The following is a 16233-nucleotide window of genomic DNA, read 5'->3' on the forward strand; positions in this document are numbered from 1 at the left end:
AATGATGACAAAGCACCAGGCTCGTGCAGGAAGAGGGATGCTGCTCTCTTCAGTGGTCCCATCTGGACCCAGTAATGCCAGAGAAGTGGGCCCAAACCAGAGTGGCCTCAGTGAATCACTAGTCCTCTTGTTCCAGGCGATAGTTGAAGTCTCAGTAGACATCAGCATCTGTAAAGGGAGCTTGTTGGCTCCACGGCCACTGATGGAAACACTGGAATTTCTCACTTGGAGGGTTCCCAGGGGCTTCTCATCCCTCTGTCCTGCTCTGCTAAGGGTATGGGGACTGCAGAAAAGAATCCCACAGTGACCTCCAAACTGACTGTCATCTGGGAATATGGGTTTCAAGACTCTACCCAGTGTCCTTTAACTGATCAGTGCCACCCACTGTGAAACTCAGCAGAACTTGGGCTTTACACAGACTACCTGCTTCCCTAGCAAAGTCTAGACCAGTAGTTTTCAACCATCCTAATGCTGCAACCTTTTAAATATAGTTCCTCATGTTGTGGTGACACCCCCAACCATAAAATTATTTTTAATACTTCATGACTGTAATTTTGCCACTGTTATGAATATTATAAATACCTGCTATGTGACCACTATGAAATGATTATTTGACATACCCCCCTCCCCCAAAGGGGTCATGACCCATAGTTTGAGAACCTCTTGTCTCTAACTTGGTAGAAGGTGCCTACATGACCAATTCCTGGTAACAGTCTTGTAACAGAATCCATTTATTTCTCTGGTATGCACCATGACACATGCATGGTCACAGCTCATTGCTGTGGTGTCTGGCACGTCCTATGTGACTTGCATGGGAGAGGCCCCTGGGGACTTTCTGCTTGATTGCCTGTGGACCTCGCCCATAGGTCTTTTTGCTGTAAATCACCCACTTGGACAACTAATTCTGTGGGGCACTGATAGCTCAGCATTCAAGGGTGGTCGTGGTGACCCTAACACAGGGCCATGGGTCTGGTGCTGTTTCTCAGAATCCTTTTTCCTCTGTAGGCAAAATGATTTCCAGCTAAGTTCAGCAAAGAGGAGGCAATGGAGGAATATTAGACAGAGACAAACAAACAACCCAAAAGACAGACTGGACTAGTCCTGACCTCAGACCCTGTTTCTAGTAATGACTGAATCTCCAGCTCCCACCAGACAGTCCCATGGGATTCTAGGTCCCGCCACACAACCTCAACTCCTGCTATATGGTGACACCAACTACTCCGTTTCTAATTGTGGGGTTGACTCACCTCCCACTGTTTGCCTTCCCGTCTCTTCTATCACCTGCATAAACATTTCCTCTCTTTAAAAACACCCAATGTGCTTTTCATTTTCCTAGTTTGACCCACATGCTATAAATGTTTTCCTCATGCTGACCAAAGGGCTGTCAGGTATGAAGAACACATGCCGTACTCAAAGACCTTGGTGTCTAGTCACATAGACTGCTTCTGTACATATCACAGAGGCTGACACAACTCAAGACTCATTCTATGACCAGAAACTGTTGTTCTGACTCCCAAGTCACAGGACCATGAGGCAATGCTCTAAGGTAGATGAGCCTCAGCCACATGCTAGACTTGGTGCCTCTGATGCTGGGTCACTGATTGTCTCTTGAGCCCAGAAAATCTGTAACAGTTATAATGTTGCTGAATTGGTGGTGGAGCACTCTTGAACCAATGTGTGTGCACATCCACAGAGCTGAGGCTTGGGCCAAATGTAGCATGATAACGATGGTTGGGAGGTGACAAGCGAGTCTTGAATGCACAGTCAGCCAGAGGGTTGACATCTGTGATCGGACATAAAATGCGCAGCCATGGCCACTCTTCCCCAGATCTCACGTAAGTCTAGCAGACCACTATGGAATCTTCACTCAGATCTTCCGGTAGGCAGCAGAGGACGGTGGGCTTTGCGAGGGTATCTTCAGCAGCCTCTCTCTGACTGGAGTCCCTGCTGCCCAGTGACCCCAGAAGTGTCAGAGCACTGCCATTAGACACGCTCTTGCCGGACAGCTGAGCCACTGATGTTGTACAAAATCAGCCCTGTAAACAGCAGACGGAGCTTCTAGCAAGTGGAGCATGGGGAGGGGGGACTGTGTTTCAGGCTTGATGCACAGAATAGAAAGTTTAGTGACTGGAGCAAGGTGTGACAGGAAGTGGAGGCAGGAGATGACCTGAGGACATGAAAGAGGGAGGGCATAAGAGTAGAATAGGGTCTAGGTCATACGGAGTCTTTTTCAGTTGAATTATTTTTTTCTTTTTAGAATTTACCTTGAAAGCAAAGTTAATCAGTGCTGGAAAGGTTTGGACAGAGACTCTGAACCCAGACTTGAGCTCTTCAGTGTTTATTGTGACTGCACTGTGGAGAAAGAATTGAAAGGGATATAGGGGTAGGTTCAAGGCTAATTAAAAGGTAAAATAGGAGATGTCTAATGAAGGGTTGGATTTGAGGCTTGGGGTGGGGTTGTCTGCAATTTGCCCACAGGCCTGGCTTGGTAGCTACTCAAGCTGCTGGCATTCACTGAGATAGGGAACTCTGTGATTTGTCAAGTCTTCAGAACAAATTGTTTCCCATCATGGAGATGATGCGTGTAGGCTGCCCTGGGTGTACCAAAATAAGGTGACCAACAGGCAGCTCGTCAGAGAAGTCTCTAGCTCTGGAAGAAACAGTGGCTGAGCACCTAGATTTAAGAGGGGCCAGGAGATACATGGAAATATAAAACCATCAAAGTCACTGAGACGATCAAAGGATGGCACACTGCACTAGAGGAAATAGCACAGTGTGCCGCGTCTCAGAGACCCCAGGAAAGACCTTCGAGGACAGAGTAGGCAAGAGAGCTCAGTGCCACTCAAGATTAAAAACTCAGTCTTCTTTGGCTTGAAAACAGACAATTGGAGGTGCTCTCATTTCAATGTGGCTTCTCTTCTCCAAAACTCGGGTTGAAACTGGGGCCTCTGTGTGATATCATTGAGACTTGATTAGACCTTTAAGAGAGATCAGTGTAGTTCTCATGAGACGAGGTTGGTTACTCTGAGGGCAGTTCATTATAAAGCAAGGCTGCCCTCATATTTTCTCTTTTTCCAGTTGTGCCAACTTGCCTTCCTGCTTTCTGCCTCAGTGAGACATGGTGTGTGGTAGACAGTGTCCTTCTGACCAACTGGCTGCACCTTACAATATACTTAATAAACCCATCCCACCCCCACAGAAGGATGAGAAAGCGCAAGGCCTCTGCTAGACACTAAGAAGATGACAATGCCGTGTTTTAAAGATTATCAACCTGTAGAGCCATGAGCTAAATAAATTTTTTTTCTTTATAAATGTCCTAGTTCAGGTATTTTGTTACAGCAGTTTGAATACACTAACGGAGGAGATGGAACCCAGAAGCCAGAGGCTTGGTGACTGAGGGGAGGAAAGAGAATAAAATAAAAATGACCAGAATAACATGAGTTGAGAAAGGGCTTTTTAAAATATTGAAGGGACTCAACTTGAAATTGTGTCAATGTTGACAGGAAGCAGCTGCAAGAGAGCCAGAGCTTGAAGCCACAGGAGGAAGAGCTGATAAGAGGCCAGGCCATCAAAGCCCTTGAGAAAGTGACGTGGAGTGCAGCGAAGACACAGATGTTTGTTTTTGACAAGGAGGCAGGGGCCCTTTCCCATTTCAAGGTTAAGAAGGAAGAAAAACTTGGTAAAGCTGCAGACAAGTCCACAGATTTGTGGCAGAGAGATGGGGTGGGGAGGGGGGATATGAATTCCTAGCTAATACATTTCCCGTCTCCCTTTGAAATTTGAAGACAAAGAGGGCACTTCGGAGGATCTGGGGTTGAAATCAGTAGTCTTTAAACACATGACACTCTCAAAACAGAAATAGGCAAAGCCTGGGGAGGGAAACTTCTTCCTTTCCTTTCTCTGTACATCTTGAAGATCCTGCAGAATGACTTCAAGGGAAAACACAAAGCATGTCTAACTGCGTGGCTCTCTTAAGAACATCTACACACTTTACTGGGACTGGACATCAGGATGGCTGTCCTGCAGGAAGTCCTGTGGTTGGGCTTGAGTTCTCTGGGTAACTCCAGGAGGCAGTTTGCTTTGCACAAGAGGGACTCATTGCTCTTGCTTTATGCGTGGTCACAACTGTCTGTGTGACCTGTCTGTGGGCAGGCAGATCCTCCCTCCTGGCTGCCAGCTCACCACCCATCTGCGTGGCAAAGCATTCCTCCACAGAAAAAAGGACCCTTTAGCCCTTCTGACCCAGCAGGAGGGCAGGGAGTCTAGCAAATACAGCAATGGCATTTGGTAGTTACTAGTGGCATCTGGAGGAGGGGAAAGGCTGACCCTGGAGGTGGGATGGTGAGGACGTGCCAGCATGGGAACCCGGGAGCAAAGAGGCAATGGAGGCAGGAAGGAGCACATGCAGGCATTTCAAAGCCGGGTGGCAGAAGTACGTGGAAAGTCCTAGAAACAGTTCTGCCCCCTCCACCAGCTGTCAAGAAAGGGGAGGAGAAATCCTCTGGGATGGGGAGGAGGGTGGGAGCTGTTAGGCAGTTATTTAAGAGACGACTTTCTGGTCACTTTGCCTGAGTCCTTTTGAGGAAGTACTCAGAGGCACACAACGAGCCTACCAGGGCACCCTCTCAGGAGCTCAAGCAGGTAAGAGACCCTCAGAGCAGGTCTGAGTAGCCCTGCCCCAAGCGGTGGCTGTCCCTCTGGACCTACATTTCTGTATCTCTGAAGGGTTGGGGAGGGTCAGAGGCAGCCCCTCTCTCCAGTTCCCAGCTTTTACCTCTGAGTTTGCAATGTTCAGTCCTACTTCTAAGGACTTCTTTGAACTCCAACAAACTATGCTAGGAGCACGGCTGGTGGAGAAGACTCTTTGACGGGTATAGGAGTGGGGTTGCTCCTCCAAGAGCAGGTCTGCTTGCCTAAGGGAAACCAACTGTGGAACGTGGAGTAAAGTTAGAAAAGAAGGCAAGGCCATCTGAGAATGCCCACCTGGCTCGAAGACAGCAGGTTCAGTTGCCATGACCTGGTCATTCCTTACCCCATATTAACACAGTGTCTAAGCTCAAATCCCTTTCCCTTTGTTGCATCTACCAAGAAGGACAGCTCCCCCTCCTACACTCACCCAGTGGTGGGCACTACCCTCTCTTGACCAGCGCCTGGAATGTTCCAATTCTTTGCTTTACTTGCTCTCTCCCAGAAGGCTGCCTGACTGCCCAGCACTGCTCCCCACACCCTGCTGCTGGCCTCTAGGGACCAGTCAGTGTGTCTTAACTACTGACAAGACACCAGAGGGTTGCGTTCTCTTGTCTTCTTTGTCATTAAACCTTTTCTTTAATCTCCTCCTCAGCCTCAGCTCGCCAGAGATTACCTGTAAATCCTGAAAGGTGTTTGTAGATAGCCACTCCTGTCTCCTTCTTCCAAGAGCCCCTGTCTCCTTTCAAGAGCAGATACCTTACCAAGTGTTTCTGTGCTCAGCCTTGCTCCTCTCATTGCTACAACCGTCTAATCAAGCTGATTCTGCAATGGCAACATGCCATCTTGCAAGGGTGTGCCTAGTTTCTACAAACAGCCAGGTTGCCAGGAGTCACTGCACGGTGGGTCAGGTAAAGAGAGTTCAGAAACAAAGTCCCCCTTCATTTTGACCAGCTGGTCAACAAGTCCTTATTGGGCCCTGACATTAAGGTGTGTTGTGTTTAGACAGGCTGGTTGCCTGCACAAACTCGGAGGGAAGAGGAAACAGGCCAGACTGTGTCAGAGCACAGCCTACTCACAATCCATCTGAACATAGCCATGGTCTCCATGTCACACACCCAAACAACATCATGTGGGACTCTTGTATGGTCCATTCCTAACCCCACTATACTGTAAACTCTTGGGAAAGAGGTGCTGTTTTAGTTTCTGTTGTACCTACCTAAGTAGTAAGATCACAGCCAGGCTCACAAGAAGTTCTCATTAAGTAGTGACAGAATTAAATGGCTGGTCTATTTTATCTATCTATCTATCTATCTATCTATCTATCTATCTATCTATCTATCTATCATCTATCTATCTATGCTATAATTAAACGATGACTTTAACGAACTATTCTAACCTGGATGTGTTTTTATGAGTCTGATTCTCACAGTGACTTAGGTTTGGTGAGTCTCCATGAGATGAGTAGATACATGCACCTCCAAACATATAGGGGTTTGGGGAGAGGAAAGTTCTGCTGTCTGTAGTCTTGAAAGATTTTCTTTGCTTCAGGCAAACACTCTTTCTCGTGATCTCTTTATGTTTTACCAAGCAGGACGTCTCCCTGAGATCCTTGGGAAACAGTCTCTGTCCCTAGGGGCATCCTCACTGCCACCTCTCAACTCTCATTTGTGTGGGATGTGCATGTTGCTCGCCGTTGCTGTGCACAGGTGCATCTCTGTCTCTACTTTAGACTCTGGGCCACAGGTGATGCTCATCTCACACCCCTCTTCCATGGACTTTCTTCTCCCTTTCCCAAGGATCCAGTAAAGCGGAGAATGTCAGATACTCCAACAACCACCTTTGGGGGCAGGAGAGCAGTGCCCCCCAACAATTCCAATGCAGTGGAAGTTGACCTCCCGACTGAGGAGCTGCAGGGCGTGGTGCCCAGGGGTGTCAATCTGCAAGGTAAGAGGAGCATACCACTGTATCCAGTAGAGCCAGACCCCCTTTCCCATGAGGGATCTGTGGAAGAACTTCTCCCACTAACACCTACAAATGGCAACCTCTCAGTCTCTGGTGTCCAAGAAAGGGTCCCAAAACTCCCCCAAGCTGCAAAAACACCAAAGTCCCTGAAGGACAGCCCTAATTTTGACATTTGCTGATTTTGTCATATAGGGAAGTCACTTCCTCTTTCTATTTCTCAGCCTTTCCTTTTACAACACATGCTGGATCGACCAAGGCCTCTTTCATCCATAATGTTCTGCACTTTGGAGAATGTTCTCTAGCTGGAAGATTCCGCTTCTAAAATATTGTGGCTGCGTCTGATTGTCTGCCTTGCAACTCCTTCCTTCTCTCTCCTCCATCCATGGCTGTGAATCTCAGAGCTGGTGCGAGGTGCCAAATTCTGACAGTAATAGAGATGAAGCCCTCCATCTCCTGAGCAGCCAGCAGAGGAGGCGAGGCAAGCTGTTTCCTCTGCTTCTTGCCTCTGCCTCATCCTGAGGGACCTGCTCTGGGTGCAGCAGCCACCAGCTGACCTCCTCTTGGCCCTGTCAGCTGTGACAGGGCCCAGGTGCCAGCACTGCCTTGGTGATACAGAAGCCATTCCCTTGGGGAATGAGCAGGGACATTCAGACTCTTGTCCCTGGATGGCATCTAGCTGGCAGGACATTGTGGAATATCGTTTATGCACTAAAACCTGGTTTTGTTCCTGTGGGCTCTCAGTGTTGAGTTTCCTGGGGGAATAAACATCTACTTGCTGAGGTAGGTACAGACAGTCACACTGTGACTCTTAGTGCCCAGGAACTAAGTCTCCCAGCTAAGTGCCACATTCTAAACCCGGACATTAAAGTCACAGAACTGGGGTATGCAACCAACCAGCCTCAGCTTCCTTTGTTACAGGTTAGAACACTGGCCTAAAGCCATCAGTGGATATTCTTTTACCTCTTTGCTACCCATGCTAGAAGTCCTTTTCATTTTTTATAAGAATGCAAATAAAATCGAGAAGACTGCAGACACCAAGCTCTCCCATGGGTCACCTGGGGATATTCAACTTTCTTGTAAAATTCCCCTCTGGCAGAGAAGGCACGGTACTCTGGGAAGGAGTACATTGGCTCCAGCAGAAGTCAGACATAGGGAAAGAAAGAGGAAGGGGTTCAGACGCCCATACCCGGATTCATGAGAACACATGGATCTCCCGGCAGGTGGTAAAGAGCCCGTAGAATATCTCTGGTCCAGGAGGCAGAAAACGCAGCTATCCATCCCAGAACGAGTCATCTAAGTCCCCAAGTCTTAATTTTCTCATTGGCAATATAGAAGCCATGTGCAGGGTGTTCCTAAGGACTGGATAGATATTGCTTATGATAGCCTCTGACCCACCACACACAACAAGTGATGACCAGTGAGCCTGCATGTGCACATAATCCTTCCCCATCAAGTTCAGGACATCACCTATGGAGAACCTAAGGAAATTGTAAATCTGAACCAAATGTTGCCAATGACATATAAAATTCATCAGTGAACCTGAATTTTCAGTTGATTATTTTTTTATCCTTATACCTGAGATAATTGGTTTTCTGTACATCTACCTTTGGAAGCAGAGATGGGGAATAATTCACCTATTTTGAAAAAGCAGTCTTTATTTGCTCTGTAATCGTGTCCACAGCCCACATGATTTGTTCCCACATAGCCTTCACACACACACAGGAAAGTGAGGGGCCAGTGACCAGAGGCTGATCTGAATGGATGAAAACAGCCAGTCACAAACTAAATGACTCAGCATCCCTAATCACTATAACTTATTAATGACATATTTCAGTGTCCATATTTCAGTATATGTTTGCTCAGGGTTTTTCACTGTATACTGTGAGGATGGAGCCTCCGCATCAAGAATCATAGTGGAGTAAACTCAAGAGAGCTGGGCAGGAGAAAAAATATCAGCAGACATACTCTTTGAATCAGGCTATTACTCTGCAGAGTTCGAATTTCTGTCTAAAAGCACAGAGAGCTTGACACTAAATATACTAAGTCTTCCCACTCCACCCCACCCCCAAATCATGTTAGTAAAGGGAATTATGAATGCCGAGGAAGGCAGTAAGGCTTTTGCCCTGGTTCACATAATCATCTTGCAGTTCACCCAGTGGCCACTAGTGGACCCCAGGAGCACTGATGCCCTCTGACTTCAGGGTAAAAGAAAGGAAATGTCTGGCTCTACTGACGGTTACTGGGAAATATTCGCGAATATCCAGTATACCCAGGATATGGCTAATGTGTGTATATAACAGACTTTCACCAGCTAGAGATAGTTGATTAAGAACCGTTTTATGAGAGTGAAACATATTCCCAACCACGTGAAAGGCTGAGGTAAGAGGATCGCTTCAAGGCCAGCCTGGGCAACATAGCAAGCACCCTTATCAAAATATTATTTTAGTAAAGTTAAAAAAAAACTACATCAGACTATACAAATTTATATATGCTTCCCCAATTCTTTCTATAGTATTTTAAGAAAAACAGATATAGTTGAGATTTTAACAGAATCTCAGGCGTAGGACCAAGCTGTAAACATGTCTGAAGTCATCACATACTTTTAGAGATCCTTTGTGTTCCCTGTGTGTCCCAAACAGGAAAATTATCATGAATATATGCTCATATTACTTAGAATGACATCCACTGTGTGTGTGTGTGTGTGTGTGTCAGTCTGTGAGCACTGTGAGTGTACATGGAAGCTAGAGATTAATGTCGGCTGTCATCCTTGATTACTTTACCTTATGTATTGGGACTGGGTTTCTCACGAACCTAGCTCATCGGTTTGGCTAGTCTAGACAGCTTGTTCTAGAGATCCTCTGCTTCTACCTCTGAAGTCAGGGCTAGGATCCAAACTCTGGTCCTCATCCTTGTGTAGCAAGTGCTTTTACCAGCTGAGCCATTTACATGTTAGGAGAGATCCCGGAGTCTGTCTGAGAGCAAGAAGAGGAAGTCAGTCTCTAACTTCAAGTGGCTTTCATTTGAAAAAGAAAAAGAAAAGGAAAAATCACTGCAATTTAGTCTAATAAAGACTAATTAAAATTTTGGTAAATTGCAGCAAAACAGAGAGAAATAGGTCTGTGGCATAGTGGAGCAGGGAAGAGGATGAGGAAGGTTTCTGGATAATAGAGACATCTCAGCTGGATCTTGTAAGATGACAAAGAATGTTTCAGACACACTAGACATGGCAGTAGAGACTTCTAATTCTAGCACTTGGGAGATGGCAGTTGAAGGATAAACCAAGATCATCCTCAGCTACGTGAGTTCAAGGCTAGTCTCTGTGATTAGGAGTCTCTCTCTCTCTCTCTCTCTCTCTCTCTCTCTCTCTCTCTCTCTCTCTCTCAACAAATTCTAAAATAAAAGAAATAAAAACTTGTAATCCCAGTGCAGTGAAGGTTGGGATCTCGAGTTTTGGAGTAATCTGTACTATATACAGATGATGTAGACCACATGTCAAATGAAGAAAGAGTGATAAAGTAGAGAGATGACTTCCTGGATGAGAAGCTTGATGTGCAGTTATGAGGACCAGATCCTGATACCCACATTCTTAATGAGGCATCCTTCACACAGTCCTCTAACCCCAGGTCTTGTGGTGAGAGAAGACAAGGATGGCTGAGTTCGTCTATTTTCAAACTAACTGAGCAAACTCAAATCTCAAGCTCAAGGAGAAACCCTGCCTTAAAGAAATACACATAAAATGATTGAGGATGGCACCCAAATCCAAAATCCTTCTCTGACCTTCAAATATGTGTCCAGACGTGCACACCACACAACACCTACACACACACACACACACACACACACACACACACACCACCTGGTAGGCAGAGAAGAAATAAGACCCTTTTAAAAGTTGAAGGAAGAGAACAAGAATATATAGAAAATTATTTTAGGACAGCACATACTTAGTGGTGAGAATTAGCTACAGGACACAGAAAAGATAAGCCTTCAAAACTTGGCAGGGATCATATTACAATAAGCTTTAAAGATCCCACTGTCTTTCTATTCCTCTGAACACAGGGGACTTGCTGTGGACTCTTACTTATGGTTTATAAGAGTAATTTTCATAGCAGATAGAGAACTGAGTGGAGATATTCCAGGCTAGAGGAAATGTAGACCAAAAAACGTTTGGCCTCTGGAGAAGGTGTGAGTCTCATTTCTCTTGTTCTGGGATTTCTGAAGCATTTTAGGCTATAGGACTTCTTAGTAGCAACCGTTTAAATAATAACTGTGGAAGAAAGATGTCTTTAATTGTTCTAATTCTACTTTCTCCTCCGGAGTCACCAAGAGATGTGGGAGAAAAAGGCTTCCTGTGGCTCTTCCCATCATAAACAGACCTCCTTCCTCATGCATAGCATGAACGCCTATAGCTTGGTAATAATGTTACCAAAGATTTCAGGGAGAACTCAGCTCACCAGGGAATTCCTAGAATATGAACCTAAACATTTAACTTATTTCAAGATTCCATCTGTGACAGGTATAATCATTCTCAGAAGAATATTTTTGCAACCCAGGGAGAAGATAATCCACTTTTTTTCATATTAGGGAGAGAGTAGGAGGGTAGGGAGGGAGCTGGCGCTTGGGGAGAGACTTTCTTCCTTAACAGCCCATTTTCTCATGTGTTGGGAATTAGATGGAATTGTGTTAGGTAGACTTTTTGAAAGCTGTCACTTTGAAAGGGCAAGCTGCCAAGTTTCTAGCCATGATATAACTTTAAATAAAGAAAAAGCAGTGACTTCCCAAGGAGCTGGGCTTGGACAGGAAGATGTGAATTCACTTGCTGCCTGGGCTGAGGGAGGCTTGAACAATGACGAAGCTCTTTCTATCTAAGTTAGGTCTTGTTAGACCAAGAGACAAAGTGCCACCCATCCACCAGCTTAACAGATGTTTTCTGTGTACCATACACTTGAAGAGAGGGCCCTGGTAGACAAATGGGCACTAGAATGCCTTATGTCATTTTTATACCTCTGCTCATCTTCCATGGTAACCAACTGCAGAGTCCTTGCTATAACCATGCACTGTAAGAACCAGATTCTGTTCCTGGAGTGCTTTGTGTGTAACCACCCATGGTCAATTAGCCAAATGTCATTCATTCGGTGACACTGGAGACCATGCCTCCTTCCCCATCACTAACTCTCGGTACTGTGATTTGGATATAGTTTGTTCCCGAAGGTTCGTATGCTAAAACTTGGTCTCAGTGTGGTGCACTGATAGGCAGGGCCTATGGAAGGTCCTTGAGTCACTGGGAGTGTGCCCTTGGAAGAGATTAAGGTCCTTCTTATGGGACCTTGAGCCAGTAGTTTTCATGGAGGTGGGTTTTTGTAAAAGACGAAGCCTGATCATAGAGCACTCTCTGCAGGCCTGGCCATGATATCTCTTCTTCTCTGCCAGCCTCTGCTTTTAAGATGCCAGGTGCCATAAACCATGAGGCATTGTTCGGGTCCCTCACTAGAGCCAGAATATGTGGTTTAAACTGTCCATCTCCAACCACCCCGTCTTTCTCCTCTCTTCCCCTCCCCGTCTTTCTCCTCTCTTCCTCTCTCCTCTCCTCTCCTCTCCTCTCCTCTCCTCTCCTCTCCTCTCCTCTCCTCTCCTCTCCTCTTCCTCTATTCCTTCTTCCCTCTCTCCCTATCAATAAGTAAATCCTTTCTTTATAAAAACCCAGCTTCAGATATTGCATTACAGTAATGAAAAACAGATTAGAATACCCAGTGAGTCCACTGAGCCATTAGAAAATTATTCTGAGGAGAAGGCAACATGACTGCCATTTCTATTTTTAAAGAATAAGCTGCCAGTTTTATCTTTCCACCCATCTTTCACGTTTGCCTGGCATCTTGAACGTGATTGCTTTGTTTGAAATCTTTTACCTATCAGAGTAGCTTTTAATCTTCCACACCTCGGCCAAGTTTAATTTTTGTGTCCTTTTCTTTTCCAAGTTTCACTTTTCAAACAAAATGTTTTCTTAGTTCAGATTGTTTTAAAGTAGATTCCTAAAAGATTAAATGGGAATTTTTTATTTAGCTTTGCCCTGGTTTCTCCTCACTTAGAATGAAGTGTTTTCCTATGAATTTTTCCCTTCTTTTCCAAAGGCACTGGCTTATTAGGGTGATGTTGTAATAAAAAAAATCAAGACACTCAAAACATGATTTTTGAAAGTTCAATGCTTAAAATTTAATATCCGCAATAGCAGAGCAATAGGCATAAACACATACATATATGTACACATGCCGATACCAGCATGTGCATGTACCTTAGGGTCATGTACTTTGTAGATGTGTGAGCAACTGAGTAAGTGTGCAGCTTAGGGGGCAATATCCTGATTCCAGGTCTGTCATTCTCACCCTTACTTCTTAGAGACTGAGTGTCCCACTAATCTTGGAACGTACCGTTTGCTTACGAGACTGATGGAAAACAAACGCCAGCCATGCCCTTGCCTCTGTCCTCTACAGTTCGAGGGTCACAGGAGTGTATGACTACACCCAGATCTCAAGTGGGTGCTATGGATCCGAACTCAGATCTTCCTGCTTGCACAGCAATCACTCCTTACCCATCTCCTAGGTCCTGTATATTGTTTCCGAAACAAACTGTATGTGTTTGTTTTCACTAAGAAAAAAAAATCCCAAGAAACCATAAGATAAGGCATGTATGTGTGTGTGTGTGTGTGTGTCTTGTCTGTCTTTCTTAGGCTTGACACTCTAACTTTCAATAGCACCTTTACTTACCCTTTGTTCCAAACAGCATGAAGACTTGGTGGTCTTATTCTAACACAGAGGCCTTGGTAATCTCCAATCCTCTTCTCCAATAGGCCATGTGGTCCTCAAAATTACTTGTCTAGAGAGTAAACTGCCTGGTGAATGATATTTAAAGAACTGATATATTCGCTTCTGTGGTTAATGAAATAATTCTTTTTAAAATGAAAAAAAAAAAAAACCATCAAGACCCAAATGTTTAGATATAAGATTTATTTAAGTGAAAAGTAGCAATTGGGACATTGGTGGCAATTGATCATGAGGGAGGGAGGGTAGTGTATATGGAGGCAAAAAGAGGAGTACCTTAGGACCTGTAGACTCATGCCCTACAGGGAGACTGATCTCAGTATATTCTTTACCCTAGAATGGGCAACCGCTCCCTAACTGGCCTTCCATATATCAAAACTGACACCATCCCAGCTTTCCTCCACTCTGTCTCCAGAAGTGGTTTAAACTTCTGTGTATGAATTTAAGCATTATGTAAGTTTACTGCTTTGGGTTTTAACTAGATCCTCAGTACAAAGTCTAAACCCCTGAACAAGGCTGATGAGGCATGCAGGAGTTCTTGGCCTTGAGCTCTCATTGTGCTCCTCAACTCCCCCGAACCAGCTTACTGTCTTCCAGCTTCTCTTGTGTCATTCACCCTCTTGCCTGAACCGTTCTCCTTGCCTGATGCATTCTTCCCCAGCTGTCTTCATCAACATTGAGGGTCAACTTGGCAGAGCCTAGAATCACCTGGAAAGGGAGTCTCAGTTGCGAATTTACCCTTACCAGATTGATCTTCAAGTATGGCTATAAGGCAGTGAGGAAGCAATTGCCTAATCAATACTTGGATTCATGGCTTGGGAAACAACACAAAATAGCACACTATGGAAATCGGACTGTAGTGAATTGTAAATGTACTGAATGCACACTGAAGGTCCAAAATGATCATAAGTGTGGGCAACAATGGAGCAATTCTACAAGCAGAAATGTAATATGAATGCATGCAAGGCCTTAAAATGGAGCCACAAACTAAAAAAACAGTTGCATAAAAGTATAGCCAAATAGCTGCCCAGGTAAGAGATCTTTGGGTGTCTAGGCTAAATTGCTATCCACTATTGATTAAAAAAGACATCAGAATGTGTTTTAAGGATTTTGCTTCAGCAGATGCTTAATGTAAAATTCCCTAGTAAGATATTAGTGTCCAATGATGCCTGAGATGAAGAAACCAAAATGTGCTTTATTTTTACAAGATTCATTAATGGTCTCATTGTAGTTTACTAGAAAAACTACAGCCAGAATAATGTATTTTAGTCAAGGGAAAACTCTTCATGAGAGAAATTAACAAAATGAAATCCACTGTGAAACAGAGGAATTCATAAAATTCTGGAAGTGATTACTTTAAAAGGGATAAAATATTGAGGTGGTGTCACTCAGAGGGTGTCTCCAAGTGGTCTTTAAATTCCAGTGTACCAGACAGAGACTTGCTCTGGACCTGTGTGGAAGTCCAGAGCCAGGATGTGTGAAAATCCACAGGAAAGCAGACATCAGGCCATCTTGAGAATAGTAGAGTTGTATAAGAGTAGACTGTATGTCCCTCCTGATAGTGAATGTCCTGTTCAGTCAAAGATCAGAATCTTTGCATAGAAATGGCTCATCCATACCTAGAATATCTACTCAATGGTCAATAAGGTGCCTTTGTCTCTGAGATTCAGTGAGGTTGTGATATTGGGGCATTCCTTCCACCCCTGTTCATGAATGGAGAACTGATGGACCCATTTTGGGATTTTGGATTGATGATAATAAAAATTAAAAGACATTTTAATCTTGATAAGAAAGAGGATTTTGTGTATGTGTGTGTTTGTGTGTGTGGGAGAGAGAGAGAGAGAGAGAGAGAGAGAGAGAGAGAGAGAGAGAGAGAAGAGAGAGAACACAGAGAGAAACAGAGTCAGGGAGAGGGTTGTATACTAGTTTATATGTATGCTCTGTATGTGCTCACATATTAGTGCACATATATACATGCATGTGGAGATTAGAGGCCAGGCTACTTTACTCAGCATCCCCTACATGGAACTCCAAATATATGTACAGAAACCAGTTCCCCCACTCAATCTCCTAAACTACAATGTAGATATTCCTGCCTTCAATGTGGTGATCACATGCATGACAGAATGAAGACAGGGCAAGAGGGGAGCTTGCCTTTCTCCAGGGCTAGCATGTGTCACACTCTCTGCAGGTTCCTTTCACTCAAGGAATCGCGTGTCTCCATCCTATGTGTAAGCCTCTGCAGGACTTTGTAACCTGACACAAGAACCTGCAAAATAAGTGGAAGTATGCAAATCTACACAAGTAGCAAACATGTAATTGATATGTATACTCCTGACTCCAAAAGACAAGAAAGCCATGGAAGTTTTGACATCAAAAAGACGAGAGTCTGACACCGAGATGGCTCATTTAGGAGCCAAGGAAGTGTGAGTCTGACTCTGCCCATGCCAGTGGACATGACTGCATGTTGTCAGACAGAACAGCTGCCTTTCTTCCTAGAGAACGGTTCCCCTCCCCGTCTCTGCCTTTGAGGAATCAGATCTACTTTTAGAATTACAGTCAGAGGACATCTGACCCTTCCTGGGGTGGGAGAAGAAGTTTGGATTAATGGCTAGCTTTTTGCCTTTGAAGATGTGTCAGATTTGATCCCTCCTTTTTGAAAGATGGGGTAATTGAAGTGGCAGTGTCACACAGGGAGGCATAGTCATGGTGGGAAGGACCTGACTTAAAACCCAGCATGCGATGGAAGGCTTGAACTCTGACCCTC

At 44.8% G+C, this 16233-nt stretch overlaps 1 protein-coding gene across 5 annotated transcripts in view; it reads left to right on the forward strand.

The window, feature by feature from the left end:
- Positions 1–16233, forward strand: part of F13a1 (coagulation factor XIII A chain) — a 406032-nt gene that overhangs the window by 250068 nt on the left and 139731 nt on the right. For 4 of the 5 annotated variants that reach the window (XM_050142342.1, XM_050142345.1, XM_050142343.1 and 1 more), the window contains one exon: positions 6486–6633. In XM_050142342.1, coding sequence (XP_049998299.1) covers positions 6486–6633 — 148 coding nt within the window. Of the gene's footprint in view, positions 1–4520; positions 4642–6485; positions 6634–16233 lie in introns of those variants that run through there. The other variant, XM_050142346.1, reaches the window with a different exon arrangement.

This window comes from Alexandromys fortis, unplaced genomic scaffold (genome assembly GCF_014885135.2).
Source record: "Alexandromys fortis isolate MF-2015 unplaced genomic scaffold, M_Fortis_MF-2015_v1.1 scaffold_5, whole genome shotgun sequence".
Taxonomy (NCBI): domain Eukaryota; kingdom Metazoa; phylum Chordata; class Mammalia; order Rodentia; family Cricetidae; genus Alexandromys; species Alexandromys fortis.